Source organism: Heteronotia binoei, chromosome 13 (genome assembly GCF_032191835.1).
Source record: "Heteronotia binoei isolate CCM8104 ecotype False Entrance Well chromosome 13, APGP_CSIRO_Hbin_v1, whole genome shotgun sequence".
Classification (NCBI taxonomy): Eukaryota; Metazoa; Chordata; class Lepidosauria; order Squamata; family Gekkonidae; genus Heteronotia; species Heteronotia binoei.
Window position 1 is genome coordinate 47,289,600 of NC_083235.1, and position 13,087 is coordinate 47,302,686.

Below are 13,087 nucleotides of genomic sequence, written 5' to 3' on the forward strand. Positions count from 1 at the left end.
GCAGATGATCGCGCGCGCGCGCGCTCTCCGGGACTTTTCCTGCCGTCGTTTCTTCTTCTGCGCAGCTTCTGGGGCTTCCGACTGGCGACCGCGCGCTGCCCAGTTTCGGGAGGGGGGGGGATCAAGTTGCTAGGATTTTTGCAAAGCATGCTGATGAAGTGGTGGGCCTTAGCGGGATCCAGCAAGGCGCCTTCTTCTCAGGATATGAGAGTACAGATGAGGGACACTTAAGTCACCCGCACTCTTCTCAAATGTTTAAAAAAAAAACCCAAACTCGGTGGGCGGCAGCAGCAGCAGCAGCAAGGATTCCAGGAAAAGTAGACCACGCAGCAGGACTGAAAGTCAGTCCCCATTTGAGAAACTCCTTTTGTGGTGGTCGAGAATTTTAATGTTGTTCACTCTAACAGATCCGGCCCAATCCTTTGCACGTCTACTCGGAAGTAAGAGCCCGTTATCTCCCCCACGCTTCCTTTCCCTGGGCACCCTAACCGGAGGAGCTGGCCGATCCTCCGGCTGATCTCTGCCTGTCTGGCCGCATGTTGGACAGCGCGGACTCCCAAGCCAGGAGCTGTGCGCCCATTTTAGGGGCGCTCTGCTCGACCGGTCCGCTGCTGCTGCTGCTGCTGGTGGTGGCGGCGGTGCCCCGTCTGAGCAAAGCGCTCCCTCTCGGCGAGGCGGAGGCGGCCTTTCCGTGTCCACTGGGCGGGCGAGGTCTTCAGGCGGGCGGTGCCGGGGGCGGTGCCGACAGTCCGCTCCGGGCCCAGGCCGGGCAACGAGGGAGGGACGGACTGGGAGGCAGCCGCCGCAGCCGCCTGGCCACGGCGGCTCCGCTCCATCGGGTCACCCCAGGAGGGCTGAGCCGCCCCCGCCTCCCCGGGAGCCGCCTGGGCCCGGGATGGGGAATACGGAGAGCGGGGAGGCCGGCGGGGGGCCCGGGCTGCTGCAGCCCCCGCTGGGGAAGGTGCCCATGCCGGATCAGGGGGAGCTGGAGGAGAGATTCGCCCTGGTGCTGGTGAGAGACTGCCCCGCCTCCCCCCCCCCCCCCGAATTTTCTGCCGCTGCAAAAGGCTCCCGGGATTGCTGAAGGGCTTCCTCTCCACTTTCTCGAGGAGCGCCCGCATGGATCGTAAATCTCTTCTCCTCCTTCCTTTCGCCCCTCGCCAAGTTCTCATCTGCTTTTTGTGTCCAGTTTTCCCCTCAGCCGGGGGAGCTCGTTCTGGATTGGGCCCGAGTTCTTCTAGGGGAGATGAGTGTTTTTCATTCTTGAATCCCTCTTCATCATCTGGAGATCCTTCCTGGCTTAGTTCTGCTTCCCTTGACCAGTCTCTGCCACCCCGATTGCCTGTTGTTGATCTGTGATTCACAAACTCTTCTTGCTTCTTTCTCACATCAATCTGAGCCATTTTGTCAGTCCTTCTGGTAGCTCCACTGATCTCCATCCCAGAGAAGTGTAGAGAGAGCCACACACTGCAGCCAGATCCCAGAATCTGATTTCACATTTTTACTAGATCCCATCCCCTTTGGAACTAGGATTTTTTGAGCCTTGTAGATCCCTCAGTCATTGTTTCTGTTTATCTTCCCTGACTCTACTAGTTCTTGGTCCTGACCAACTCTGCTTTCCCCCTATTCCACTCTTAAGTAGATTTCCCATCTTAGGTAGACCTTAAGGGCCAAGGGCTGACACAAATACCCCATTGCTCTGACTAAGATGATTTCCTAAACAGCAGTATCAGGGCCAGGGATCCCTATTCCTCCTCCAGGTGCCTTAGCTCCACCAAGGTCCTCTTCTGTACCTTAGCCTTTCCACATAGGAATCTCCATCCTTTATTCCTGTAGCACTTTTCCACATTCTTCTTCCAGCTCAAATTTGGGCAATGATATTATTTAATATACCAACTGATAGATTTAAAATATTTATGTGCTGCCTTTCCATCCAAACAGGGTCCCCAAGGCTACCTGAGTTCTCATTTCTATTCCTGTTCTCACATATCCTTAGTTGCTGTGTAGCTTATACATGCCCATCCCCCTTTTCCTTGGAGCTACTCCTATTTCATTGGCTACTTTTTCTACTCCCCATATCCAGTCCCCCCACTAAGCTTCTCCCTGTAGACCACAGTGGTTTCGTTCTTTCTCAACTGTCTTTCTTGTAAGCCAAGTATGTTGTGAATCAAGGAGTGGCATGCGAGAGGATGCCTAGTCCCTGAATTGCCTCTTATCATTGCTCTCTGTTGGCAGGTGTCCAGTTGGGGGCATTTGTGTGTGTATGTGTCATGGGTCTGTTTTCTGCCAAGTGAAGGCTTGGAAGAGAAGGCGGGGAACTTGAGTTTGGAAAGTGCAGAAATCGCTATCTTCGTGCCCTGCTGTCTGCTGTAACGCAAGAGTTGACTAGTGAACAGAAGGAATTGGGACCTCATGGGTCAGCTGATAGCGACACAAGTTTTATTCATGAAAAAGGTGGGAATGAGTGGCATGCTACGCAAGTCAGGCACAGAAGATATTGTCATAGTACATAAGGGCTGACTGAGGAGTGTGCCTCCCACAGAGCATTGGAGATGCAGAAATGCCCCATTTTTGTTCTGCCCTGATGCAGGAGATATAGGAAGCACATCTAAACACTGTTGTTCTCACTTTCGGAAGAGTTTAAGGACTTTAATGTAGGTCCTGCAGTGCAATTCTAAGTAGTGTTATGCCCTTCTAATTCAATTCATGTCAATAAGCTTAGAAGGGTGTAACTGTTTAAGATTGCACTGCTTAATGCCTCAATTAACTCCTAGAAGTTAATTGATCCAGATAAAAAACCAGAAATTGATAAAGATAGATGAGTATGCTGCTGTTTTTCTATGTGTGCATGAAAATCTTCCATTCGCCCTGAAGTGTGGTGCAAGTAACTGTCCTGATTGTATTAATGGTTGTGGAAAGTGGAACCCCTTGGTGATGGGATTCATACCAGCAGGACCTTGAAGAATATAGAGGGGTCTTGTTGTTGCTCCCAGGGATGCAATATCCACAGTAGTACTTGTGGAAACTGCTTGGACCCTGAGAGTGAATGTACATATTTTGCAGAATCAGGAAGACCAATTCCGGACTGTACCATTTGGGGTGAGTGGTGGGTGGGATGATGACAGTGACAGATTCTTGCATGCTTCTTTTTGCATATAGAAATTTAGTTCACTAAGGAAAGAATTGTGGTAAACCTTCCTTTCTGATGTCCTGATTCCTGGAAATGCTTTACCTGGGAAGCTTTCAAGTGAATGCTGTCTCATAATCTGAAGTGGTAAAGTCCAGAATTCTAGCATCCCATTCTGCATAATGTGTATATCAGCTTTTAGAAGGCAGAATAACCTGACTTATTCTTACATTAAAACTTGATGCTTTGTGTAAAAAATACCCCACTAGACTTTGCGAACTGTCCCAGACATTTCTGAAGGTATTGTTCTTGCAAGAAGAGCACACCGGGTATGTTTCTTTTTCCTTCAAGAGAACTTTCCTTTTACCCTGTGATCTTTCCTAATAAGATCCTGACATGGCAGCTGTAGGTCTTGAGATTGCTAATTAGCCATTTCAGATGCTTGTTGTAGAATGCGTGGGGGGATTTCTAGAGGAATTTTCTTCTTGGTCATAGAAAGTTTTTTGCTTGTTTTTTAATTCCACTCTGGCAATGTCAGAATGACAGGAAGCTGACAGCATGTGATACATCATTCCCTCTACTGTTCATCCTGCAGTGGTCAGCATGCTGCTTGAAAAATCCCATTTGCATTCAGATTTGTGCAAGGGTGAGGGAGTTGCAAAATCCACATGATCTTAGGATGTTAATCATAATGGATTTTAGGGACCAGTACTCTGAACTGCAGGGAGGTGGGAGGGACTGTTGCTCAGTGACAGAGTACACACCTTGCATGCAGAAGGTCCATATTCATTTAAAGACTCCCAATAAGTTACAGTCAATGGGCTTAAAAGGGTGTCATTCTGATTAGGAATAGCTATGTCTTGTGGAAAATCTCTTTCTATGTTATATTGTGGGGGGATTGATTCTGTATACAGGAGCTTTGTGTGTTCAGAGAGTAGGATGCACTTGCCTTCCCAAGGGCAGGATTAAGTGCACATTATGCCAAGTATGCTTTAGAACAGGGATGTCAAACTCATTTGCTATGAGGGCCGGATTTGACATAAATGAGACCTTGTCGGGCCGGGCCATGTGTATCATAAAATGTAATGCCAGGTAGTGGACATATAAACTTTATAAAGGGCACAGACACACAAAGATTTTTTAAAACTTAAAATAAAACATGCTTAAAGTATTAGCACGCTTGCAATATTTTGTTTTATAGTCTCTGATAAATGTCACCTCTTGCTATGAATTATTGCATCAAAAACTGCAGACAATATCTGTGCTGTACCAGTCTTGAATATGTGCTGTTCAGATGTGCACATCTGTAAGTTGCAAACCTACTTTTGATTCATTGACATTCATTACAGACATCTCATGGTCAATGCTTTGAGCCTAAGACCCAGAGGAACATGAAGCAGCTGGGCATTGTGATCTTTGGTACAGAAGTTGCTTCACATACTAGTCAAGAACATGTGAAGGCACCATGGCACAGACTGAGGGCTATGTGCTTATCTACAAAACTATAATTTCCCCCAGAAAAATGACTACAACGGAAAAAAAATACAACTTCCCCCCAAAAAACAACTACAAGAACAGAGAGACAGCCATGTACAATGGTCGGTGTCAGCCTACTTTCTGGGAAGTCTAAATTCAAGACCCGCAGTCAAAGGAAAATGTGAAAGAAAAATTAAGGAAAATTTGCTGGGTAAACCTGGAGTGGCACACTCTCAGCCTAATGCTGATATTTCTCTTCTAAATAGTTCACATGCTTTCCTATTGAGAAAGACTGGAGGGCATGAGTACAGTGAAAAAGAGGAGGGGGACCCAGTTACACCCATAACAAGCCCAACAAAACTCTCTCTCTGTAACAAGGTAAAAAGCTCATACCTTCACTAAAACGTTGCTAGTCTTAAAAGCACCCTTTGTAGCTCTCCTGATGGTGGGGACTATGCAAAGGAAGCTCTGGTCTGGCTCGGGGGAGGAGCCTCAGCCATTAATTACAAGGAAGAGAGGCTTGTCTCAGTAGCTCTGCAGGATGATTAATTGAGCATGGCAAACTTAATCACCCTGGAGCCAAGCTCCATCATTGGCTGAGGCTGCTCCTCACTCCTCCAACCTTTGGGAAAAGGGAGGGGGGAGAGGGAAAGGCTGCTTTGCTGCCTGGCTTATCCGGGGAGAAACTCAAAATGGCAACCGAAAAAAGCCAGCAAGGGAAAATGAAGCAGATGACAGCCAGTTGCTGGAGGGCCTGATTAGAGCTCTGTGGGCCCTGATCTGGCCCGCGGGCCATGTGTTTGACACCTCTGCTTTAGAAGATATACAAACGAAATCTTTATCTGTGGTATACTTTGTAAATTTCCCCCTCCTGAGTTCCACCATTTTGAGTCCTATCTTAAAGGAGCATTTTCTCCATGTATATCTTCTGTGAACCTTAAAATCGAGAACTGAGAATCTTTGGGTTGTTTCATCACCATCCACTAGGCTGATGGCCATGGCAGAGAAATCTTTTTCTATAATGGCTTTCAAGCTGTGGAGTCAGTTGCCTCATGAAATTTGCTGGGGTCAGTACCTGGGACTTTTTAATAGGTTCCAAATAATTCTCTCCACCATGCATCTGATGAAGTGAGCTCTGACTCATGAAAGCTAATATTGGAATAAAGTTTGTTACTCTCCAGGGTGCCACAGGACTTCTGTTACATTTTGCAAGAACAGACTAGTTAATTAAATTTATTATTTATTTAGAATATTTCTATGCTCTCATTTCAGAGTCCTGTTTGAGGCAGCTTACAGTTAAAAGTCACAGTACACAGTCATCCCTTTGGGATTTTTTAGTTTTTTTTTTTTTTAAAAATCTATTATTTGTTTTATTTAAAACTTTTACACGCCTACTTTTCTCCCATGTAATTTTTGTTTCATGTGCATTTTCTGGTTGTAGTTGATTTTATTGGTTGACTATCGAGTTACTTGTTTTTAATTGTGGATTTCATTGTTCTTATTGTTGCATCATATTGCGTGTTTGTGTTTTGTAATGATTGTGCTCCAGTCAAAGTGAGACTTTTGTATTGAAAGGGTTACATATAGATGTGCAAAACAAAAATACAATAAGATCCCACCCAGTGCTGAAGCAGATAGTGGCAAATCTAATGAAGCTACTTTTCATTGCATGTCCAGTGCAGTTGGTCAGCTCTCTGTTTCATTGACCCTGCAGATTAATTTGATTTGCCTGTGCCCATTTGTGCTTTCCATAGGTTGGTACTGTCTGCTGCATGATGGCAAAGGAGCAGATGGTCCAGAGTTTGCCTACTGTGCCTGTGTGCTGAATTGCCTTAAACTTCCTGCAGATCAGAACGCCATGGCTATTCTCTTATAGCATTTTGATGGACGAATGTCTATGTTCTCATCTGCAAAGAAGTAACAGTACCAACTCCCTGCTCTGCATGGGGAGCAGAAAGGCCATGCATGTCAACAGGAATCTTAGCAGGTATCATGCTACTCAGATCAAAGGTTTGCTCAATTGGTTAATGTTACTATTCTGTCATTGGATCTTAAATCTGTACCATTTTACATTCTGAGCCACTGCCTACCAGCTATGTGTGACTCTGCTCACTGTGCCGGATTCCTCGTCTGATGAAGTGTGCTTAGAGCACACGAAAACTTACGTTCTAAATAAAACTAAGTTGGTCTTAAAGGTGCGATTGACTCCTATTTTGTTCTACTACTTCAGACCAACATGACTGCCTACTTGGATTTAGCAGGTTATGTGTACAGGTTGGGAGAGATACAGTGGCTGTCTCCTTGTACATGTGTCTTCTTGCTTCTGAATACTAGCAGAGGACATAAACTAGATTCAAGTGGGTCCCCAGGATCTGTGTCTTTTGCTGTGACCTGGTCTACTCCCATTTCATGCAGCAGTAAGTTTCTCAGGCTGATCAGCATGAGAAGGTACTTAAGACCATAAGAATTTGTGTGATTCTAAGAACATGATTGGGTCAGATATCACCACAACTGACAGCGGTTTCACAGTTTAAACAATAACAACAACAAAAATGTTTTGAACCTTCTCTTGTGTTGACGGACTCCTTTTATCTCATTAATAACTTTATTTGTTCTAACCCTGCTCTTTCTTTAGTCATCTCTTATTTTAGTCAGATGATTTATATCCTTTTCCTTTGATTCACTCTGAACTTGAAAGTCCCTTTTGTTTTAGTGGATTAACATGTTGGTGCAGCCAGTCCCCTTTCTGAAGCAAACAAGGTTGGTCCAGCAAAGCTGCGCATTTTATCTACTTTGTTAAAAATGAGATAAGGAGCCCAATTACTGTGTGATGATCCACTTCTGTTATATTTCATTATATATGATAACAGACAAGATTAAGTAGATGCTGTACATTTAAAACTGAAAAAATCCACTCCATGCATATATTTAATCTGCCTTCAGTGTCAGCAAGAAAAGCAGGCTGTAAATAGATTAATAAATAAATGTTAAGCAAATAGATTATATTTGCATTATTTATCCTATTTAGTTTAAATAGCACAGATATTACTTTCCAACTTTGCTGAGGATTCTCAGCCTTGGTTTGTACCAATACTGGGGAAGGGGAAAATAAACTGAAAGATATAAGATGGGATGGGATGGGAAGAGTGAAGCTGAAGGGGGAGGAACAGATAATGCAAAAAAAAAAAAAAGCAAAATCGAGGAGGAAATATAATTATTTTACTTCTAGTTCTTGGGATGGCTAAGAAACTTTGTAAAACATTGAATCTTCATTTCTATTCCACTGAAAACTTTATAGTAAGGGTGTATATGAAGCATATTTAACACCTTGATTGTGTCCACTCTCATTCATTGTGTTCCATCTGCCCTCTATTCCTGACCTTGTAAATCAAAAGAGCTACATTATCAATAAGAATGATTTTCTGAGAGGTGTTTGGCTTTTAAGCACCTGGGATTACCCATATACTGCCAGAGACTCATCTTCTTAGAAAGATTTGGCCACTTAAGGGAATATGTAGCATTTGATGCTGTTTTACAGATGATATTCAGTAGTAGTGGGTTGAATCTGGCATTAATTTTCTGCCAGCAGGAGAGGGGTGATTTTTGGTCTTCCCCTGTGGACCCTCATGTCACCTCTCATTCTCTTCCTATCCTATCCCAGGCCTGTAAGCACAGGGGGGCCCGTGGGGGCACTGCCCCCTGACTCCCAGGAGGCCTGCTGGGGTACAGCCTGCTTCTTGCTTTTGCTTTTTTGCCATAGCTGAGCCAGTGAAGCATCATCAGTGGCGGCTGGAGCCAGGAGAGCTGAGCAGGGCACAGCGCACTGCAGCAGCAAAAGCAGCAGGCAAAGAGGAGGGAGGCAGAGGAAGCCATGTGGAATGGGCTGGGCGGGGGGGGGGACAGATGGAGCTGCTGGCTGCAAAGTGCCAGAGTGGGGGAGAGGGAGGTGGAGAGAAACCCCCCTGCTTGCATGCAGTATGCAGTCCTTCTTGACTCCAAAGTTTATGGTTGATTGCCTTGGCTTGGCCACATTCAGAACCTCCAAGCTTGGCCCCTACCTCAGGAAGCTTCTGAGAAGCAGCAAGCCCTGCAATGAATGGGAAAGGGTGTCCCCTGACCTTTTAAAAAGCCACCCGACTTTTAAATCCTGGCTACAGCCCTGTCCTATCCCCCCAGAGGCAGCTTTTCATGAAGTTTGGTTGGCTGCTGTGGTAGAGGGATGCAGGGAAGTTTGACCACTGATACATAGTAAGATTTGGTTAAATGCTGGGCTTTTTTTATTAAGACATGTTCCCCACATGTCACTTAATGTGCTTTTGAGCCTCTTTCCTGCTGTTGGTGTGTATGCCTGAAAGACAGAAATGTAGATATAATTATGCTTTTGTTGCATTTTTGTGTCTCCTATGAACATACGTGCTACATTCAAAGCTTATTCTTTCTGTTCTCCATCCCCCCCCACCCATGACCCTACATACTTGGAACTGGCTTTTACATTTTACCTCTCTTTTGTAAAGTGTCTCTTTGGTCTGCGTTAACAGTTACAGTGCTGCTACCTGGTTTCTCTTGCTTTTCCTTCCCTGTGACCCACCTGCCACCCAGGCTTTTATTTCACTGTACCTGTGAAACTGGCCAGAGCTGCATCCTTCCATTGCTGAATAAGGCCCTATCCTGGGAGTGTAGAAATCATTGGCAGTTAGATTGTCTTGTCCCACAGGAAAATCCAGTGATGTATGAGTGTGCCCAAGATTTGGGAGGACATTATTTAGTTTTTCTTCAAAAAGCCAGGGTGGGTACACACCTTAATAACACTGAAATAAAGAAACTAATGAATGAAGCTTCTGTGAAAGTAATAAGGCAGTCTTTGTCATTTCATTGGAAACAAGGTGGGGGAAGCATTGGATAGGGATGGCAAGGAAAGAAGTAGACAGATAATTAAGAGAAAGGGAGATTGTCACTATTTACATTGTGATGGGAATGTAATTTTCAGGACTGGTGTCCGGGGTATGTAAATTGGGATTGTCTTCTGCACTACCTGTAGTGTCTGTGTTGACATTTAAAGGGGAAATGAATGAGTGACTGAATGAAAGCAGTGCACGTAAACAACAGCAGAGGAAGGTTCTTAGGTGGTCATGAAAGTTATTGAAAATATGGATGCAGTTTCAATCTAACTGCACTCACGTATTTATCCAATTTGAAAACATCTCTTGAAGAAGTGACAGAACCTGATATCATATTTTGAATGTTAAATGCAGTATTCAGAATGGAGATTTTGAAATTCTGTTGAATTTCTTTCAGCTTTGCACTTGAAAGGCAGAAAAGAGAATCTTCTTGTTTTCAGAGTTCACAGTCATATTTACCTCAAACCAGCGCTCTGTTTGGATCCTGATTTTCTGGTCAGTGTGTAATCTGTGTTTAGAATTTCTCAGTTATGAAGGTTTCCAACATAGGTTGAGTTTTGATTTCTATGCATAATGAACAGTTATAACAGAATAAGATGTGCCTGAACATTTACTGCAACAGTGGTCAACTATTAGCTTTAGAGAAAAGGAACACTTTTAAGAATTGAACTGGTTGGCCACCCTTTCTCCCCATTCACTAAACTGCATAGCCAGTGATCCTAATTGTCAAAACCACTGCTCTTTTTTACACTGTCTTGCCAAGTGGGAAGCTATCAGAGGCTCTGGGCTTTTCCACACACTCAACTTACTCCTTATTTTCTTGGCAGCCGATCCACAAGCATTGGAATTGGTTTGGGCAAGACTCTTTGGCATGTCTACACTGCCCTCCTTCTTCATTTTCGCAGTTGTGGAGTCCATTTATTCTGCACATTCCTTAAATAACCAGAGCCTAAAGACTTACTATTTTTAAATGAAAGCTGCCAGTTCAGAGAATCTGCTGAGCCTATCGTTACAACAGTATATCAATATTAGTGCTTTAAACAAAAAGAAGAAGAACAGAAATGAAATCACTGGTCTTCAGGGCAGAGACAGGAGAGGAAGTGGTATGACAGTGATGACTGTCCAGTCATTGAAAAGTGTGTGGGGAGGTGCATGGGAGTCAGCAGAACAAAGAAAATTGACAGAAACATTATATACAGGGAAAAAATGTGGCTCAAAATCAGCTTCCAGAAAAAGATCCGGGTAAAAGTGGTCTAAAAAGAACTGGGAGTGGGGGAATTGGAGGGAAAACAAGTAAGACAAAGTGGAAACTAAAGGCATAAAAGTGTATGCAGAAATCAGGGGATAGGCTGGGGGTGGGGGGGGGATGCAGAAATTGGAGGTGAAAAAGCATAATCATAAGACCAATTTGCACTGGTTGCCAATTTTGAAATTTTATTTAATTTGTAAATTTTTTTTAAATCCACTCTGCAGATGTGTGTTTGCTTAATTTTAGTTGCCGGTAGTGACCTTTGAAGAGCTCAACTGGGCCCACCCTTCCTTGAGGGGGGAGTACCTTTCCCCAACCAAGTACTCTACAAAATATGTCATTTGTCAGGGCGAGAGTAAGACTTTTTCTGGCATAGCCTAGGAGTTCTCTTCCTAGAGAAGGTCAGAAATGCCTTTTAGAAAATATGCAAATGCTTATTTATTGTTTAATATACTTTTTGTTTAAACACAACTGTTTTTTATATATGTACAAAAATCAACTGTCTTGGCATGTTTGATTGTGAGCTGGGCTGAAGGCTTTGCCTCAGATAGTTAATTTGTAATGCAGTCTTAAATTGGGCTTTACTAAGCCCTTTGGCAACAGGTTAGAGCCAAACTGGGGTACAGTACTATGGAATGGAGGAGGGTTAGGGCTGGCTCTGTAATGATGCAAAGTGAGGCAGTGATCTTTGACAGTGCTTTTGCGGGGAACAACAGCTGCCATCTTTGCCACTGCCTTGCTTCCTCAACTCATAGGGTTGCCAGCCTCCAGGTGGGGCCTGGAGATTTTCTGCTTGTACAACTGGTCTCCAGCTAGGGTTGCCAGGTGGGGGCAGGGGATCCCCTGGTTTGGAGGCCCTCCCCCCGCTTCAGGGTCGTCAGAAAGCGGGGGGAGGGGGGAAATGTCTGCTGGGAACTCTGTTATTCCCTATGGAGATTTATTCCCATTAAAAATCATGGAGAATTCATCTGCGAGTACCTGGAGCTCTGGGGGGGCTGTGTTTTGGGGTAGATACACCAAATTTTCAGTATAGCATCTAGTGCCTCTCCCCAAAATATCCCCCAAGTTTCAAAAAGATTGGACCAGGGGGTGCAGTTCTATGAGCCCCAAAAGAAGGTGCCCCTATCCTTTATTTCCTATGGAAGGAAGGCATTGAAAAGGTGTGCCATCCCTTTAAATGTGAGGGCCAGAACTCCCTTTGGAGTTCAATTATGCTTGTCACAGCCTTTATCTTGGCTCTACCCCTAATGTCTCCTGGCTCCACCCCCAAAGTCCCCAGATATTTCTTAAATTGGACTTGGCAACCCTATCTCCAGCAGGCAGAGATCAGTTCCTCTGGAGAAAATGGCTGCTTTAAAGGGTGAACTCTGTGGCATTGTACCATACTGAGGCCCCTCCCCTCTCCAAACCCTGCCCTCTCCCAGATCCACCCCCAAAGTCTCCAGGTATTTTCCAAAACAGACCTGGCAACCCTACAAGGAGATGGAGCAGCTTGTATATATATATGTCCCCAGAAGGTTGGACCAGAACCAATGGCTTGAAATTAAAAGAGTTTCCTGCTAAACATTAGTAAGAATGTCCTGAAAGAGTGGTTCTTCAGAACCGGCTTCCTCGGGAGGTGGTGGGCTCTCCTTCCTTGGAGGTTTTTAAACAGAGGCTGGATGGCAATCTGACAGCAATACTGATTCTCTGAACTTAGGCAGATCATGAGAAGGAGGGCAGGAAGGATTGAATCAGTGCTTATTTCTTGTGGCCTTTTCTTAAATGCCTAGGGAAATGCTGTTTGCCACTTTGGGGTCAGGCAGCAATTTTTCTCCAGGCCAGTTTTGCCAGTGATCCTGGAAGGAGTTGTTTTTTTGGACATCTTCTGGGCATGTAGCGGGTCACTGGTGGTGCGTGGGGGGGGGAGGTATTTGTGAGTTTCCAGCATTGTGCAGGGGGCTGGACTAGATGGCCCTGGAGGTACTTTCCAACTCTATGATTCTATGATTCTATTTTTAAATTCAAAATGATGATAGATGGCTAGACAGGGTTGCCAGGAATGGCAACCAGTGGGATACTGGGGAGGGATATGAAGGTGCAGTGTTGGTGACACATGATGTCAATTCTGGGGGAAACCTAGATGTGATGCCATGCATTTCTAGGAATTGCTGGACACTTTGTGGTAAAATCATAGCATTTCCAGTGATTCCTGGAGAGATTTGATGTCACTTCTGGGCTTTTCTTTTGAACTCTGAAAATAACAAGTGCCCCTATATAGAACTGAAGTAACCACATCCAACTGCTATATTGGTAAAAATGCCTTCTTAAAGGGTATCTGGGGCTCAGAACAGAAAA

The 13,087-nt window shown here is 44.6% G+C and overlaps 1 protein-coding gene across 6 annotated transcripts in view; it reads left to right on the forward strand.

The window, feature by feature from the left end:
* Window positions 1-762: 762 nt before the first annotated feature.
* FMNL3 (formin like 3) overlaps window positions 763-13,087 on the forward strand; it is a 124,273-nt gene continuing 111,948 nt past the window's right edge. For 2 of the 6 annotated variants that reach the window (XM_060252141.1, XM_060252146.1), the window contains exon 1: window positions 763-1,012. In XM_060252141.1, coding sequence (XP_060108124.1) covers window positions 896-1,012 — 117 coding nt within the window. In that variant the 5' untranslated portion in view covers window positions 763-895. The remainder of the gene's footprint in view (window positions 1,013-13,087) is intronic. The other 4 variants (XM_060252143.1, XM_060252145.1, XM_060252140.1 and 1 more) reach the window with 3 other exon arrangements.